This window comes from Sylvia atricapilla, chromosome 1 (genome assembly GCF_009819655.1).
Source record: "Sylvia atricapilla isolate bSylAtr1 chromosome 1, bSylAtr1.pri, whole genome shotgun sequence".
Taxonomy (NCBI): domain Eukaryota; kingdom Metazoa; phylum Chordata; class Aves; order Passeriformes; family Sylviidae; genus Sylvia; species Sylvia atricapilla.
In genome coordinates, this window is record NC_089140.1 from 59885847 (window position 1) to 59903271 (window position 17425).

A 17425-nucleotide genomic window follows, 5' to 3' on the forward strand; every position below is an offset into this window, starting at 1 on the left:
GGGGGAAGGTGACTTACGTGAACAGTAGAGCAGTGTGTTGAAGACTACAAGAAATTAGCTACCAAAACAATCCAGTGCCCTTGATACACATGGAAGTGCACCCATTGCAAAATGTACGTGTTCCCTAATGTCTGAGGTAATAAGCACTAGTTTTGTTCCTGCTCAGATTCCCTTCCATGTGGTCAGCTGTATGCAGTTTTCATAACAGAGGTAGATTACAGATTAGTTGGTCACCATACTGCAGAGGTCAGCTTTCATCCCTTTGCAGTGCCTGTAAGTAATCTCATTTTAAGATTATTTTATGCTTCTGAGAGGCAGTAATATCTGGGGTTTGTAAAACCCTGTACATTTTTAGTTTTGTAACTTGATATTGATATTAAGTTCCATTAAAATTAGCAATGGTGTGCAACAAAGAAATAAGAAGTGAGGATCTGCTGCTGTTCTATAAGCAGAGCTTCTGGACATCCAGGGTAGTTTTAGATGTTTCACTATACTGTTTCACTATAGAGGATGAATAAAATCCCTGATTTTTACTGAGTAAATTTCTAAAAAAATCTGTAGTGACTGGTGGAGTTGCCATTGACAGGAGGTAAAGGGTTCAATCTGGGATCCAGAATAACTAGTCTTTTTTTTTTTTTTAATTTTTGTATTTCTTAAAGGAAAGGAAAGAATTTCTTTCCTGCCTTAGTTGAGGGATATGTGTGTCTGAAGCAGAAGTTCATGCCATATAATCAGTGGCTTTTATTTTGGTGGTGTTTGAAAAAGTGCCAGAAAAAGATTAATATTTCAGTTTAGAAGTTGGCAGAAGTTCATCCTAATGGATACTGTTTTTCCTGTTGTAGACTCACAGTGATTGATTCAGATGGAGCAGCCAACTCTACCATTGCATCTCTGACTGTTAACAAGCCCGTGGATTACCCACCTATTGCTAATGCAGGACCGAATCAGGCAGTCACTTTGCCCCAGAACTTCATCACACTGAATGGGAACCAGAGCAGTGATGACCATGAAATTGTCAGCTATGAGTGGTCACTCAGTCCCAGAAGCAAAGGCAAGGTTGTAGCGATGCAGGTATGTGTATTGCTACAGAAATATTGCTGCTCAGAAACATTGAAATATCTGGAGTGATGTTATTTCTATTTTTGTTTTTCTCTCACATGGATTCAGCTCTTATTTAAGATACTACTTTTAATTCGGTTTCATACTTTTTTTTAGTTCTTTGGGGCTAAACAAGCTTGCCTGTTCCCTGTAGGTTTGGAAAGACTTCCAAGTTCACATTGTCTGTCCTTGAACCCTAGAGGCTGTTTCACAGGTTCCCATCATCTGAGGCTCTGGGCAGGCTGAAAACTTAAAGGCTTAGATTATAGGAGAATGTGGTGATAGTTAGAGTTTTCTTGAAACATTTTCTCCTGGAGAGAGTAGAACTCTAATAGAAACTTAATTTTCTGAGTGTAAGATGACAAGATCTTTTGGCGGTATTTATGCAGCCGTGCTCTGTGGTGGATTTTTATGCTCATTAAAACAGGGATTTTCAGTGAGGCCTTACAGAATTTATTCTCTATAATTTTCATTGTTGTTTCTGTTGTTGTTTTGTTTTTTTTTAATCTGAGAAGTTAGAAATATTTTCATTGGACTTGCATTCAGTAAGTTGAAGATTCATACAACTCTGTAGGCGGTTGAGATAATCAATGTAATGAATCCAGCTGAAACTCAGCAGTCATTTTTTTATGAGACTTGATTTCTGCCATGTTGTTGGCAAATGCTTTAGACTTTCAGAACTGAAAAGAGATCACTGTAGATTGTTTTAGGAAAGAAGTAATATTATTAATGCAAGACTACACCATAAAGGAAATTAAAAATTAGGGAAGGATTTATACCATAATGACTTTTTCTGATCATTCACCAAGACAAAAACTTTGCAAAAGCACTCAAGCAAACTGAACTTGTAGTTTTTTGACGGCTGTTCAATATTAAAGCAACTTTTCTGAAGGAAGGGAGTGACTGCTTGAGATATCCACTGGGTATTTAATGTGGAAATGCAAGTGCATGTTACAGTTCCTTTTCAACAGACAAGTAATCTTTTTTGTGTGCCTGAAGTTGAGGATCATAGAATCACAGAATAGTCTGGGTTGGAAGGGGCATTGAAGATCATTTTGTTCCAACACCTTTCCGTGTCACTCACTAAACCAGATTGTTCAGGGCCCCATCCAATTTGGCCTTAAACAGTTCCAGTGATGGAGTATCCACAGCTTTTCTGGGCAACCTGTGCTAGTGCTTTACCACCTTCTGAGTAAATAATTTTTTCTAATACCTAATATAAGCCTGCCCTCTTTCCCTTTGAAACTATTCCCTCCTGTCTTGTCACTATCTGCCCATATAAAAAGTTCCTCTCCCTCCTTTTAAAAGCCCCCTTTAGGTACTGGAAGACTGCAATGAGATCTCTCCAGAGCTTTCTCTCCTTCAGGCTGAGAAAAAACTTTCTCAGCCTTTTTTTGGAGAGGTGCTTCAGCCCTCTGACCCATCTTCATGGCCCTTCTCTGGACCACTCCAGGATGCTGGCCTGTGGTCTGTATTATATGATATTCACTAGTTAGAAAGCAATGTAACAAGTACCTCTGCTGGTTAGTTAATCATATATCAAGTCTCTATGTTCTTATTGTCATCTTTATCCCAACACCCCCCCCTCCCCCGCAAAAAAAAAGAGCCAAGCCTCTATAGATCCTTTGCTAATAAAATGCAAATTATGCATTATGGTTTGGTTTTCCTCATATGAGAGATGCCACAAATGTTCATTTTATCAGCAAAAGGACCTATAGCTGGGCCCAGTCATTTAGTGAGCTTCTATGGATATCAGCAAATGCTGCTGGAAGAGTAAACTCAGGACTGAGTTGTCTTGTTAAATATGTTGTTGTTTTTTTTTTTCCATAACCCTATTTGTCTTGGTTCAAGTCAAGCTTAGTTTTGCATTTAACAGTTTTTATAAGTACTGAAGGATGTCATGATGTTTGTTTTTAAAATATCCCTAAGGATATGGAATAAGCTGTAAGAATTTTCATCAGTGTTTAATTTTCTAGTTGAGAATGGTAGTGTTCCATGTGTTTCACAATTGTTGTTGTGGAGAAATAATGCAATGGTTATACCAACAGAATAAATTAGGATTTATTGCCCGTAGATATTTCTCGGGGTTGGTAGGAACAGTTTCAGTAGTGAACATGTTACCTCTGTCTATGCACCAAATTATAAGCCTCCTCTTTATCTGCAAGGTGCATAAACTCCTTGCTCAAACTATGCTATTAAATGCTATTAAATGCTATTAAGGCATTTCTTTTTCCTTACATTTGCTCTGTAAGGCCTTTCATTGCCCACCACCTTTTCTGTTTTGCCTCATGCTCTGTCCTTACGGATGCTGTGAAGGGAGTGCGCACGCCGTACCTGCAGCTCTCTGCAATGCAGGAAGGAGATTACACTTTCCAGCTGACTGTGACAGACTCTGCACGGCAGCGCTCCACAGCCGAGGTCACACTCATCGTGCAGCCCGGTAAGGCACTGCAGGCACGGTTTGAGGGACCTCCCCTCATTGCACCACTGATATGGCAGCCCCTATGCCTAGTACCCCTCCATCGAGGACTTCTCTGCCTCAATTTCCTGTCAAAGCAGGCAGTGAAGTGTGGAATCAGTCAGACACAATCCAAGTGGTGATCCTGAGAGTTCACACCAGCCTGGTTATGTAAGGCAACAGAGGTCTGTTTGAATGTGCTTCTAGAACCTGAATTGTAGCTCTCGAGTTTAATGTCCTACAAAGTCTGTTTTGAAAGCTCAGAGTATCTGTCAGTGCTTTGCTCAGTTTTCTTATTGTTTTGCAATTCTCTTGCAAGAGTCCTTGTGTGATTTGAATTCACTCGAATTGTGTTTCCTAGGAAAAAGTGTTGACCAAGGACTTTTCAATAGCTGCATCTTTCACGTGTTTGTTTATATTTGGGAGCCAGATGATGAATAAGTCCAAATAATCTGGGCCTCATGTGATTTTTTTTTTTAATGCCTTTTTTTTCACAGTATGTTTGCCTTTTGCATCCACAGTGGCCTTTCTGCCCATGTGCAGGTCTCACATACCACCATTGAGAAATGTTTTATTTTTTATTGCCGCTTAATGTACGTATTTTGTAGATGATCCCTTCTGGGGCAACTTTACAGCAGTCATTCACTGCAGAAATCAAGAACATGAATTGGAAGTGTGGTGTGTGGTGGTGCCTTTTAGGCCTCTATAGTGTGGAGTTAGAAAGATGCTATTGAAGTCAGGCTCAAGGGTAAATAAATACCCAGGAAAAGGGTAATGTTGCCAGTTTTACCATGTCACAAAAGTAGAGGCTGAAAACAGAGTAACAGGTTATGTTTCTGCACTAAATTCTCAAAGGCTCTGAATTGGCATTAACTTAGTTGCCTTGAGCAGCAGTCAGAATGGGCAAAGAATCATATTTGTGTGGGAGGTTTTGAAAGGAATGGTCTGATGGAAGCCAGGAGAATACCCCAGCACACATGTTTTGCATTATTATTTCATATAATGCATTGAGAGTGCAGGAAGACTTTCAGGTGTGTGGCTGTGCCTTCATATAGGACTATGAAAAATCGAAGTACTTAATGTGGGATTTGGGATCCCAGTTGCTGTAGGATTTGGCTTGCTGCAGAGCTGACTTCTCCCATTTGCTAGCTTGTGCATGTTGTACTTGTGGTTTGTACCTTTTGAACCAATATATCAAAATTTTATTAAAATAACGTGTGTAAAATCTGGTTGGGAAGCCTTGGCAGTGGCTACCTAGAAAATGTCATACACTAAATACTAATTTTGCAGAAAATAACAGTCCTCCAGTAGCAGTGGCTGGCCCTGACAAGGAATTGACCTTCCCAGTAGAAAGTACTACATTGGATGGAAGCAAAAGCCAAGATGACCAAGGCATTGTCTTCTATCACTGGGAAAATATCAGGTATCCAAACATTTTAGTAATCCTCAGTAAAACAGAGAACAAAGTGAAAGTGATTAGGTCTAGAGCTTCTTCGTCATGTTGAATGATGAATTGTGAATGATGTTTGAGAATTGCTTTCAGGAGACTCCCACTTAGGTAGTAACAGATTAAGAAATAGCAATTTTAAGCTGAACTTGAAAAGCTCAGGCTCTCTCTGCCTATGTTTTGCAATGTTTCATTTTGTAGCTTACTTTTATAGAATTAAGAGAAAATGACAGGAATTTCTGTGTCTCCTGTTAAAAAGCAAGTAGCAGGCTTGGGTTGCATCTTGTAAATACAAAGTTTTTCCATTTGTGCTTAGAACTAGGGTTTCTCAGTCACTTGTTTGTTGAACAGTAAAGTGTTGGTCACTTTGCCCTGAACTTCCAGTGATGGGTGACTAAATCACTCTTGAATGATGATTGAAAATATTTTACAAAAGCTTATAATTGTATGTTTATGTGCAAACCTAACTGATCCTTAATAAAAGGGCAAGGGTTTTTAGCTCATGCGTTGTCATACTGGATACAGGAAGAGATCTGCTGGCAGCCTGTACAGGTTATGACTGGCTCTTAGAGCAATATAATTTTCATGAAATAGTTATTAGTTATAGTTCTATTTTCATGCTCTCATGAAATAGAACCGTCATGAGATTGATCTTCTGGAGAGTATTTTACACTTTTCTGATGGGTGGGGATGTGTGCTTGGGTGCTTTGAATGTCTTGAAAAAAGGCATTAATGAATTCTCTGAACTAAATTCATGTCTCAAACAGTTCTGTAGCCATCAGTGCTTATGGCAGTAGTAGACCTACAACACATAAAATCAAAAGGCCTGAGAAATGCTGCTGAACTCACAGCTGGCTGGGTGTGATTATTTTTGTGGCATGTTTTGTTTCAGTGGGCCAAGCTCTGTTCAGATGGAAAATGATGACAAGGCAATAGCAACTGTGACTGGTCTCCAGGTTGGTACCTATCACTTCAGGCTGACTGTGAAAGACCAGCAGGGCTTGAGCAGTGCATCTGTGCTCTCCATTACTGTGAAGGAAGGTAAGCCTGGCTGCTGCTTCTTAGGACATGATGGGCAGCTGGACAGTTGATACAGTCGCTGATGGAATGTGAAGGAAACCAGAACAGGAGGGTGTAACATACTTGTTGTTGTATTTCAAATGTGTTAAAGAAAACCACTCTTTTGTGGTAATGTAGTATTGTGAGTGACTGGCAGAATTAATTTCATTTGATGCAAGCTGTTTTAGTGTTCAATAAATGCAAAATTAGTTGTAATTAGTATGCTCCAAAATAATATTTTTGACAATTGTATATCTACATTATTAAATAGATCTGGTTTTATTTTATCTTTGAAATTAAGCTTTGAGCAGAAAAGCAGCTTTACTGTGGATTTTAAAGCAACATGCAAGAAGTGACATCTCAATGAACCAAGTTCCACTTAAAAATGTAGTATTGGAAGACCTGGGTTGTTTGGTTGTTTTTTTTTTTTTTAATTTTGGGGGTGTATTGTTGTGGTGGGTTTGGTTTTGTTTGTTTTGGGGGGGGGTTTTGTTTGTTTGTTTGTTTTTAATTGTACAGAGAAACAGTTGCTGTTGTGTGGAGTATTTTAGGATTTGGGGCTTTTTTTCCAACATGCATGCTGTGGAAGAGGCTTTAGGATAATCATAGTATCACAGAATGGTTTGGGCTTGAAGAGATCTTGAAAATCTTCCTGTTCCAGACCTCCTGCCATAGGCTGGGAGACCTTCCACTAGACCAGGTAGCTCAAAGCCCCATCCAACCTGGCCCTGGACACTTCCAGGGATGTGTTGACTTAGCAAGCCCAGGATGCAGTTGGCTTTCTGGACTGCAAGTGCACATTGCTGGGTCATGCTGAGCTTCTTGTCACTCAACTCCCCAAGTCCTTCTCTTCAAGGCTTAGTGGCATTATGCTGATTACTCCACATCCAGTCTCTGTCCGACTTGTACATGGGATTGGGATTGCTGTGACCCATGTGCATCTTGGAGAAGAAGCTGGACTTTGTTTTACTCAGGTGCCTCATTGCTTGAACTGTTTCAGAGTTTCAGTTATTGTTCAGTTAGAAATATGCAGCAACAGCTTTGCCCAAATGTGTCCATGGTCTTGTTTATGCTGTGAAGTGTAGCCACAGTAAGTTCTGTCTACAGTTGCAGGTTTGATATAAAAAATACTCAGTTTCCAATAACCAAATTTAGTCAACTGTTTTTACTTGGAAAAGACACAACCCTATGCTGTTACAGGCAACGCCCTTGAGATCTGCCCAGAACTGAATTGTCTATGTCCAGCTATTTGTATCCAGTGATGTATGGCCCACAGCTTCCTTGAGCCCTGGCTTACTAGTTGTGTTCTGAAACAAAATCAGTGATGATTTGGTTTCTGGAAAGAGAACATGTTCATATTTCTTTGGCTTTTTTTCACCATATGCCCAATGCATGTCTTAGTTTCACTGCTAGTGGTGAGCAAAAACATTGGGAATTAGACTTACTCTGAAGTTTCGTGATTGCATTTTGCCTAAATACAGGCATTTTAAAGATGCAAGATCTTGCACAAGCTTCTGTTAGATAACAAGTGATTTACCAGATGAAAAGGTCCCAGCATGGTGATCACACGCTGGGCTGTGTTTCTAAGTAGGCAGAAAATCTTTTTGCTTGACTGAGAAGATCTGATGCTTAAGTTATTGTGAGACTGTAAATACAATATCCCACAATGCCTTTTGAAAAAAGATCTTTCTCCTTGACTTCAGAGCCAGATTTTGTATACCCACTCATCCTTTCTCTGTAGCTTTGACATGAGGTTCTGTTATTGTCTGTAATCATCAGATGCAATTGCAGTGTGGGTGTATTGGCAATGGCATGACACATGTTTTGAAAGCAAATCCTTCTCCACTATTTTTATGGCTAGAAAACAACAGTCCACCCCAGGCACATGCTGGTGGAAAGCATGTTCTAGTGCTTCCAAACAACTCTGTTACCTTGGATGGCTCAGGGTCTGCTGATGACCAGGGAATTGTGTCATATTTGTGGATTCGGGATGGTCAAAGCCCAGCAGCTGGGGTAAGTTTCTTGAAGGTTTTAGCAAAATTTGGCTTTTGTTATGTGTACAACTGTAGCAGCAAGAGCAGGTATGACCCATAAGATGCTGTCAGGTGGGGTGCCTGTTTGTGGTTTGTCTCCCCTGCTCTCTGTAAGACTGTGGTTCAAGAGGCTGGTAATATTTTAGGTACAGCTAGAGAATATAAGAATATAAGAATAGTAAGTAAGGACTACAGCAATGCAGAATAATTAGTGATGGTATGAAGCTAATGTGTTTCAGACAAAAAGAAATAAATCTGATATCCAGATATTCCAAAGGATTAAGTGTTTGAGAGAGAGCAAGTACCAATACAGATTAAGGAATCTTGCCTGGTAGCATATGAGGTAAAACTTCAAGGTAAAAGTGGTGTTTGGCATTACATGTGTAGGTATGTTTCCTGGCAGATGATGGTGGTTTGCCAGAGATATTAGGGCAGGGGATTCTGCTCTCTGAGTAGGGCAGACAGCATAAATACCTGAGGATAAACTTCAGTTATGTGTCAGCTAATAAAACTGGGATAAACTTTTTCCCTATTTGCAAAGTGCGTTGTGGACAGCTCTTCCGTCTCAGGAAGACAGTGGTAAATCAGCAAGTACTGGGAGAGGAGAAAAAAGCAAAGTAATAAAAAAACTTCCAGAAGCAATTCACATGAGAATGTAAGAATTGAAGAGGTTTAGCTTAAATATGGCTAGAAAAGTTGATAGTTGAAAATGCATGAACTCCAAGGAGAAGAAATTAGGAGTTAAGAAAGCAGAACTAAGGATACAGAATAAAATTGAGAAATAATAATGTAACTGTCTTGGATTTTCAAGAAGATGAGTTCTTCAGATTGTCAGTTGTTCTCTCTTTGGGTATTATTAATGAAAATACCCACAGTATGCAGACATCCTCATTAATTGTCACTTCCAAACTTCATTACTCTGATATATACTGTGGGTAGGTCACATTTGTCCCAAAAGTCAAAGCAAGAACACACAGCATCATACCAGGTAGCTGACTTGATAATGAAACCTGCATCTTTCTCTGAGGGTGTAACGATTCAGGACGCTGTGTTTGCAGGATGTGATCCATGGCTCAGACCACGAGGCAGTACTACAGCTAACTAATCTTGTGGAAGGCACCTATATTTTCCACTTGAAGGTGACGGATGCTAAGGGAGACTCAGATGTTGATTCAGCGACTGTTGAAGTGCGGCCTGGTATGACAATTAAAAGGTCATCGACATGTTGTGAATACCACATCTTTGTTCTCCTTTTCACTTATTTATTCAGATGTTGATGAGGCTCTCTCAAGTTAAAACACGGAGCAAACAGGTCTCTCTCTTTTTACCTTCTTACTATTCTGTGACCAGGCCCAAGTGTGTTAAAAGATGACATCATGGTTCTTAGCTACTACAGTCACTGTAGTTGGGACCATAAATAAATAAAAATTATACTTACTAGTTAACATTTTCATTAGGCTGTTGTTGCTTCTCATTTGCTGTATGTTTTTTGTTTCTTTTTCTGGTTATTAATTAGTTTAGCCAATAGAAAGAGATGGGAGCCGATCATTAAATTCAAGTAAAAATGCTGCTGTTTGATAGTTGAAAGTGTGGCTTTGTTCATTTTTCTTCTCATCCTGATAGACCAAAAAAAATCCTCAAAGAAGTTCAGGGGGTTGTAAATGCAGGTGAAATACTTAAATGATGGAAGTTAAAGTCTCAGGAAAAAAGTCTGAAATCTTGGGTCTGTCAGAGATACCTTGTTTATCTAGCTCCTGGGCAATGGTTTTATTTCTCTTCCTCAGTTTACTGTTGAATGTAGTCATAGTAATTGGATTATGATTCTCATGGGATATCTGCAAAGTTTGTTTTGTTTGCAAGGCACTCAGGAAGTTCAAGCAGCATGTAACAGAAACCTCAGTTTGTAAGGGTAGGCAGGGTAAACATACCTAATATTTCTCAAATTTGCCATCCCCATTTAGACTTGCTCGCAGTTTTGCATGCTACAGTAGAAGTCCATCTTTGTCTCCCTTTTTCTGGGTGGTAGTCAGTAGATAACTAGCAGGGGAACTTGGCAATTGGACTCATCAAGTGCTTACCTCTGACTTTAGGATGGCAGCATTTGGGAGAGCAGAAGCTGCTCTTTTGCATGGAAATGTGTAAATGCTGGAAGTGTATCCTGAAGTACTTTATTTCTGTTGATAAGATGGGTTACTGTCTTAGGACCCACCAGGTTTGTTTCACAGAGAATGTGACAAAATAACCTGAGTACTTCCCTAAGAGTACAAAAGAGTTGGCTTATCAGTGATATGGGTCTCATGCAGAAAACTATGGTATTAATAAATACTTTCAAGTACTGCATGTTGGTACTGAAATACTTGCCAGGCTCTGAAGGAATAACATCTTCCTCTTGTGTCAGATCCCAAAAGGAGTGGTCTGGTGGAGCTGATCCTGCAGGTTGGAGTGGGGCAGCTAAGTGAGCAGCAGAAGGACACTCTGGTGAGACAGTTGGCTGTACTGCTGAATGTTTTGGATTCAGATATCAAAGTTCAGAAGATACAAGCCTACTCAGACATAAGGTACAAAGATGTTCTGCTGTGCCAGAAAGACTGTGATTTTCTTTGCCTCTCTCACAGCTTATAATTAGTTACTCTTAATAATTATTAAAATAATCTTTCCTGAGATTACAAACAATGCTATACTTCTCAACAGAATATACTTTAAAAGGTGAATTTATTCTGTGGTAGAAAGCTGATGAAGTAAACTCTGTGGAGGCTCAGAACTGAAGTATTTTGTTTTTAAAAAATCTCATTTTTTCTGTACAGATTTATTCTTTTTCCTTTAAAGAAAGTGAATGCATGTATATTTCAATATCTTTGTTCCATACAGTGCTGCTATTTTTTTCTGAATGCTGGATGGAGCAAGATAAACAGACTTTCTCAGAGTGAAGCATGAATTGTATTTCAAAATAAGGTTCCAGCTCTATTTAATCAAACCCATTTTATTTCGCCTTATTTTCTTCTCTATGGTTTTGATATTCATAATATTTTAAAAACATTTTCCCAGGTAACTGGTGACAAAAATGCATTTTTTTGCACAGAAAACCCCACAGTGGATTCTCTTAAATGTGGTATTTTTGTGAAGAAGAGATACTCCCTCTGCTTGGTGTAGAGTGCTAGAGATGGCTGTGTGTACCCCAAGAAACTTCTCAGCATGATTAGTAGAACCTGTTTACATGAATTAGCTTTAAATTACTTCTTGTCAATACTTGGTAGTTTAAAACCCACTTTGGTGTTTATTTAGCTCTTGAGGAACCTCTTAAAGTTTAAAAACACAGTGTGGAAAGTCTACTATTTGTAACTATGATATTTTTAATCACAGCTTTTCAAATTAAAATGTTCCCTGAAGTGTCTGATACAGGGTAAGATTGACACCACCCAACCTAAAAGTCATGGACGACAGGGCAGAAGAGCTTACATATGAAGTTCTCTGGATCCCTTGCTTCTGAGCTTTTTCTCCTATTAAATTCAGTTTCCTAAAGTTAGCAAAATTGCTTCAGAGTGTTTTGTGACAGGCTCTACATGAGAGTGGAGAAAGAAAATGTATACATACTTCTTCAAGCAAAAGTCAAGGAAGATCAAGGAGGGAATTATATTTGCTGTTATCCTCCTCTGTCTTCTGTGAAACTGAGAATCCCAAGAACAGCTGGTGCTCCCAGCTCAGAATAAAGATCAGTTTGCTCCAAAGACAAAGTTCCCTAATCTTTATCAGTGGTGACGTTGGCTTTCCAGAAGCAAAAAAGACTAAACCCTACATGCCTTTATCCTTTTTTGCTGAATGCCTGACAAAAGTGACCTGGGACAGCAGTCCTGACCTTAGCTGTTCTTCCCGCAGCACCGCGGTTGTGTTCTACGTGCAAAATGGGCATCCTTCCACGGTGATCAAGGCATCAGATGTCTCACGGACTCTGCACATGCAGCTTTTGAAACAGAAGGCTGACTTCCTGCTTTTTAAAGTCCTGCGAGTTGACACGGCTGGTATGTTTTGGATTGTGCTTGCTCATCTCGGAACTTTGCAGGCGTTTGGCTAGCACAACACCTGGGAACACTGCATGAACACTTTCTGTCTGCCGTCTGGTGTCTCAGCTTGGTGGGTGTAGCTTTACAAAAAGTGATGTTGTGGACAATACTTAAAATACTTCATGATTTGTGGTAGGTGGACTGGTCCCAGCCACTCTTAAAAGACATCATCTGTATCAGCAGGCAAAAGCATGTCTTAATCTGCTGTGCATCAGGAAGGCCTGTGGAATGATGATAAAGATACCTTACATACTGTTTCTTAAAAAATGTGCAAAAGTTAATATGGCCATAAACTAGATATATTTCATGTCTCTGCTTCCTTTAGGGCTTTTAGAGTTCAGTAAACAGGCTTGTAATCTAACTCGTTCTTGTCTGCCTGTATCAGGCAAAATGGGTGATTGCTGTGTTACTCCCTAGTCTTCTAATCTTCACAATGTACACAGGCCACTGGGTTACCTATAATGAACTCTTTCTTTTGCCCAAAAAGATGCTTGAACTTCTAAGCTTATTTTAAGCTTCACTAGTAATGTCAACCCTTAATGATCCTTAGGTATTACAGATGTGACTTCTCCATAATTTAAAATCAGGAGACAACAATTAAAATACAAAGTTAGCAAGCTCTGGTGATAAAATAGTTACTGTGTAGTAAAATCTGTCTTTATTTACTGGCTGAAAAGGTTGTTCTATTATAAATATACTCTGATTACATTCTTTTTCCTCACAGCCATCAGTCTGCTAGACTGTAGATCTATTTGACACATAACCCCAAAGGAAAGGGAGTTTCAAAACATATCACAGTGTTATGAGCCAGATGCTTTGCCACCAACCTTTGCCACCACCACCTCTAACATTAAGAGGATGTACGACAAGTTGTCCATTTACACAACTGACCCTGTGTTTGGTTCTGTTCTTAGCGTGTCTTTTGAAATGCTCTGGACATGGGCACTGTGACCCCATAACAAAGCGCTGCATTTGCTACCAGCTGTGGATGGAAAACTTGATTCATCGTTATCTAAATGATGGAGAAAGTAATTGTGGTGAGTTTGGGTGTTGTGGGATGACTTTCAAGAGTAACTAGTTGTCCTGTGAGACTGTTGATTATTTGTTCTCAGAATGGGGAATACTTAAGAGGTAGATGCTGAGGGAAGACTAAAACAGTCTTTGTTTTCCAGCCCAACAATACCTTCCTATAGAAAGATATTTGAATAATTTCTTGAAATTATGTCTTGACAGTAGTAACCTAAATTTTACAGAGAATCACTATATGATGAAAAAAATGTGAAAACTTGGTCATGGGAGGGAGATTTTGCAGTAATTTGGGGCCACTTGGAGGGATTGTTGAATAACACGGGCATTGCAAAGCTTTTGAGGTTGCAAAGCTGGGAAAGAGGGAGCAATTTCAGTTTTTCTGAGTGGGTGGTTGATATTTCTGTGCCAGAAGTATGATCTGATCTAAGCAAAGAAAACACTAGTGTTCTGGATTGACCAATACTGACCTTTAGAACCTGACGACACTGACAATTGTGAGTATACACATGTTGGAGTTCAAATTATTGCACATCTCTCTATATCCTTTCCTTATTTCCTGGATTTATAAATATGAATGTGCAGGTAGAATCTGCCTCTATTCAGCTCCTCTTTTGAAGCACCAAAGTGCTATACCCAGAGTACCTCTGTTTATTTCAGTTAGGAAATGATAACTGAGGTGGTAATCGTGACCCTTTGTAGAACTGTCTGCACATGGACTTCAGATACCTTGGGATGGTAAAAGGTATTTGAGAGGAAGATTTTCTAATGTGCACTTCTTATCTTAAAGCCTAAAGATTTTTAGAAATTCATCTAAGAACATGTTGATGCTGAGTTTTCCCACATGCCTGTTGCCACTCCCCATTCCTCAGGATTGGTTATTTTAACAGAATTGTATTAGAAGTTATTCTGTTTATATGACCTTACAAAGCATTGTTGTGTTTGTTTTTTCAGAGTGGAGTATACTCTATGTGACTGTATCTGTTTTTATTTTGATTGTGGTCATGGTAGGGCTTGCCTGGTTCTGCATCTGCTGCTGTAAAAGGTATGTGATTTGTGTTTCTTTTTGATGATGTATGCCTAAAAATTGCACACAACATTTTTGGACCTGTAAAGAGCTTCCTGTAGCTGTTTCTGTAGACACACACTTCTTTTGAAAAGGAGTATCCATTTGTGTGTGTGTGCTCTTCTGCATTACAAAACCCAGAAAGTTAATGTTGCAGTACCCTTCATATTAAGTCATAACTAATGTTAAAATGCTGAGAGTATACTGCAGATTTTCAGTAACCTACTGAGTCCTGCAGGTACTCCGTGCTAAGGAAAAAGAGGCACACTCTGAAGGTCACTGGAGTAGGAATGTTTTAGGCCATGGGAAAGAATCTGCTCCCAATCTGGTTTCTCCTTTGGGCAGGAAGGGTGGGTGGCCAGACTGCATGTGGCTCACAGGCAAGGAGTGTGCTCTAGTTGCTCTAGTGATTTCAGTCATGCAGACTTGCTTTCTCTTTCCTTAAACAAGAGCATTCATACTACTGAATGTTGTTTCCCTCCCTGTCTCCCCTCCAGTCTTTCCTAGCTGAGCTGATAAGAAATTCTCTTTCAAGTGACAAGCCCCTGCAAGTTCTGTCACTAGAGCAAGTGTTTTTGCTGCAGCTCAAACAGCTCAGCAAATAGATAGCTTGTTCAGGCATTAGCAAAAATAAAATGCCATCAGAATCTTTCTGGATTTTCATATTTTTCTAGGGCATCTTTGCAGTGTAAAAAGGATGTGTAGGAGTCAACACAAATTGTATTTTTATGGTTGAAGGAACAGTGCTGTTAGTAGAAAACTTTAAATAGTAAAGTATGTCCCATTCTACTCCCACAGTGTGGGGTGGAGCCTCACAGGCTCATGTGTATTGGATGATTATTCAAGGGATTTTTTTTTTTTTATGAGTTCAGCTGCTTCTGTCCTTTGTCCTCATGTGGCTTGTGCCTGAGAGTGAGGGCTGGTTGATACAGATCCATGTGGGAAAAAAAAAAAAAAAAAAAAAAAAAAGGGAATTACAGCATGGGAGAGAATGTCAAGAAATTCCCTTCACTTTGTGGAAACTACGTGAAAAAGATAGCATAGACTCAAGACTTGGCTGGAGATTTGGGGGTTTTAAAAACTTTGAGTTGCCAGATGGATTCTACAGAAGATCATTGATGGGAGGCCAAGGCTAGCTGTTGCTGTAATGCTAGCTGAGAAGTAACGTAGCTTCTCCACTGTGAACTGTGGGGACACATGAATATTCATCTACTGTGTTTGTATGTTGAAATTGAAAAAACTGTGGCTTAGGAGAGCAAATAAATCTTTGCTTTCTTTGTATATCAATGAAAATTAACTATACTGTTTCGTCCATATTGTACAACTGCCTTATTCAGGTATAAACTGCAAATTTTTTTAAGTGGAGGTGAGAAAGTACAATGACATTCTGTATATTGGTGTATGTGTATGGAAAGGAAGAGGGGGCAGATTTATGTGTGTGCATGAGAATTACATGTCTTTTTGGTTACTGTCTTTTTAGCAGGAAGAGGACAAAGATAAGAAAGAAAACAAAATACACCATCCTAGATAACATAGACGAACAGGAGAGAATGGAGCTACGGCCCAAATATGGTACGTGCTGTATGGCAGCCTGGGAACTCACCCACCAAGCGTGCAGCCAATGTGTCTGAATTGATACCTGTAGGCAGGAGGAGCCCAGAAGCAGGCCTACAATTTGGAAATGGCAGAGACAAACAGACAGTGAAGTGGCTGGGGGAGAATCAGTTAATTTCTTTAATAAAACCTTGGGCTCAGCCTCTGCTCTGAGCATCCCAGCTTATCTTAATTTAGAACATTCAATTGCCCCACAGATTTTCTTCCTGTAAGCTTTCCTCCACTGCACATGCTTTAATTTGGAGCTGTTTTTGTTGTTGCACAGCAGCACTCCTGACCCATCAGTGCCCTATTAGACAACAGTAGATTTCAGCTGCTGTGTACAGGTCTTTTAATTTACCTGACTTTGAGTTTATAGTAGGCGAAATGTTGAAATCCAAGGAACTAAAATCATTCTGAAAAATTGCTGTCCTAGAAAGACAGAGATAATGTTTCTGTAGAAACCATGATCTTTCATTGCCACTCAAGTTAGTAAGTGGCAATGAAAGTCTGTCATTGAGTGGACAGACTTATTTCCAGATTCAAGATATTAAAAATACATTGGGTATGTACTAAATTAATCTAGTTGTTTAACTACATTTAAATCTAAGTACATATATTCACATTTCAGAGTCATAAATTGGTGGGTCTGCAGTGAAGTCATAAGAATATCTGAAATGGCATATGATACTTCTTAAGCCAGTGTTTATATTGGTGTATGCTGTTACATTGCACGGAAGAGAATGTTTTCACTTACCTTTCATATCGCATATGGGGAGAAGATGGTTAGATGTTACTAAAAACCCAAGCCTTTTTAATGAGTTTGCTTTGCTGTTTTATTGTCAGGTATAAAACACAGAAGTACAGAACACAACTCCAGTCTGATGGTCTCTGAGTCAGAGTTTGACAGTGATCAGGACACTATCTTCAGCAGAGAAAAGATTGAAAGAGAGAATTCTAGAACACTTATAAATGGATCCATCAGAAATGGAGTTTCCTTCAACTACAGCTCCAAAGACAGATAACTGAATGAGGGTAAAAGCACAGAACATACTGGTGCAACACATCTGAGACATGTTGGCCCACCTCTGTTTTTCTAGAACCAAAATCTTCTTAAAATATCAACCAGTTGCAGATTAAAGGGTAAATTTTTTGATAAAGGAAAGGCAGAAGGAGGGGGAAAGGATTAGATGGCTAATCCCTCTTGTCATCATTATAGGAGCAAGAAAAAGCACATCTTATATATTGTATGTTCTGTGCTGAATGTTTGAACTTCAGAAGGCCTTTTTTTTCCTATGTCATTGCTACAAAACTAGCCAGAGCTGGTCTGCTACAAACTATGGTAACTAACAATGGCATACATATGTGCTCCTGATGCTCTCTTTGAGAAGTGCTGTGGTTTACAACAGCAAAAGCCAATATAAATGAAGTTCCTTACAACTATAGAGAGCAATATGTGGACACAGGCTCCATCTTGATTTTCAGTTTAGGATGGAAACACCAAGAGCATTTTTAGTGCATTGTCTTTATCCAACTGTACTTAGTGACTTCCTTTTTCTAGGGTAGTGTTCATTGGGTGAAAACATT

The 17425-nt window shown here is 39.3% G+C and overlaps 1 protein-coding gene across 1 annotated transcript in view; it reads left to right on the top strand.

Annotated features, from left to right (window-relative positions):
- The window catches only part of KIAA0319 (KIAA0319 ortholog), a 31449-nt gene extending 14464 nt beyond the window's left edge, over positions 1 to 16985 (top strand). The window contains 12 exon segments of the mRNA XM_066328939.1: positions 843 to 1071; positions 3415 to 3538; positions 4847 to 4979; positions 5896 to 6044; positions 7924 to 8075; positions 9154 to 9292; positions 10494 to 10653; positions 11969 to 12111; positions 13068 to 13190; positions 14134 to 14224; positions 15726 to 15817; positions 16685 to 16985. Coding sequence (XP_066185036.1) covers positions 843 to 1071; positions 3415 to 3538; positions 4847 to 4979; positions 5896 to 6044; positions 7924 to 8075; positions 9154 to 9292; positions 10494 to 10653; positions 11969 to 12111; positions 13068 to 13190; positions 14134 to 14224; positions 15726 to 15817; positions 16685 to 16863 — 1714 coding nt within the window. The 3' untranslated portion in view covers positions 16864 to 16985.
- Positions 16986 to 17425: the final 440 nt, after the last annotated feature.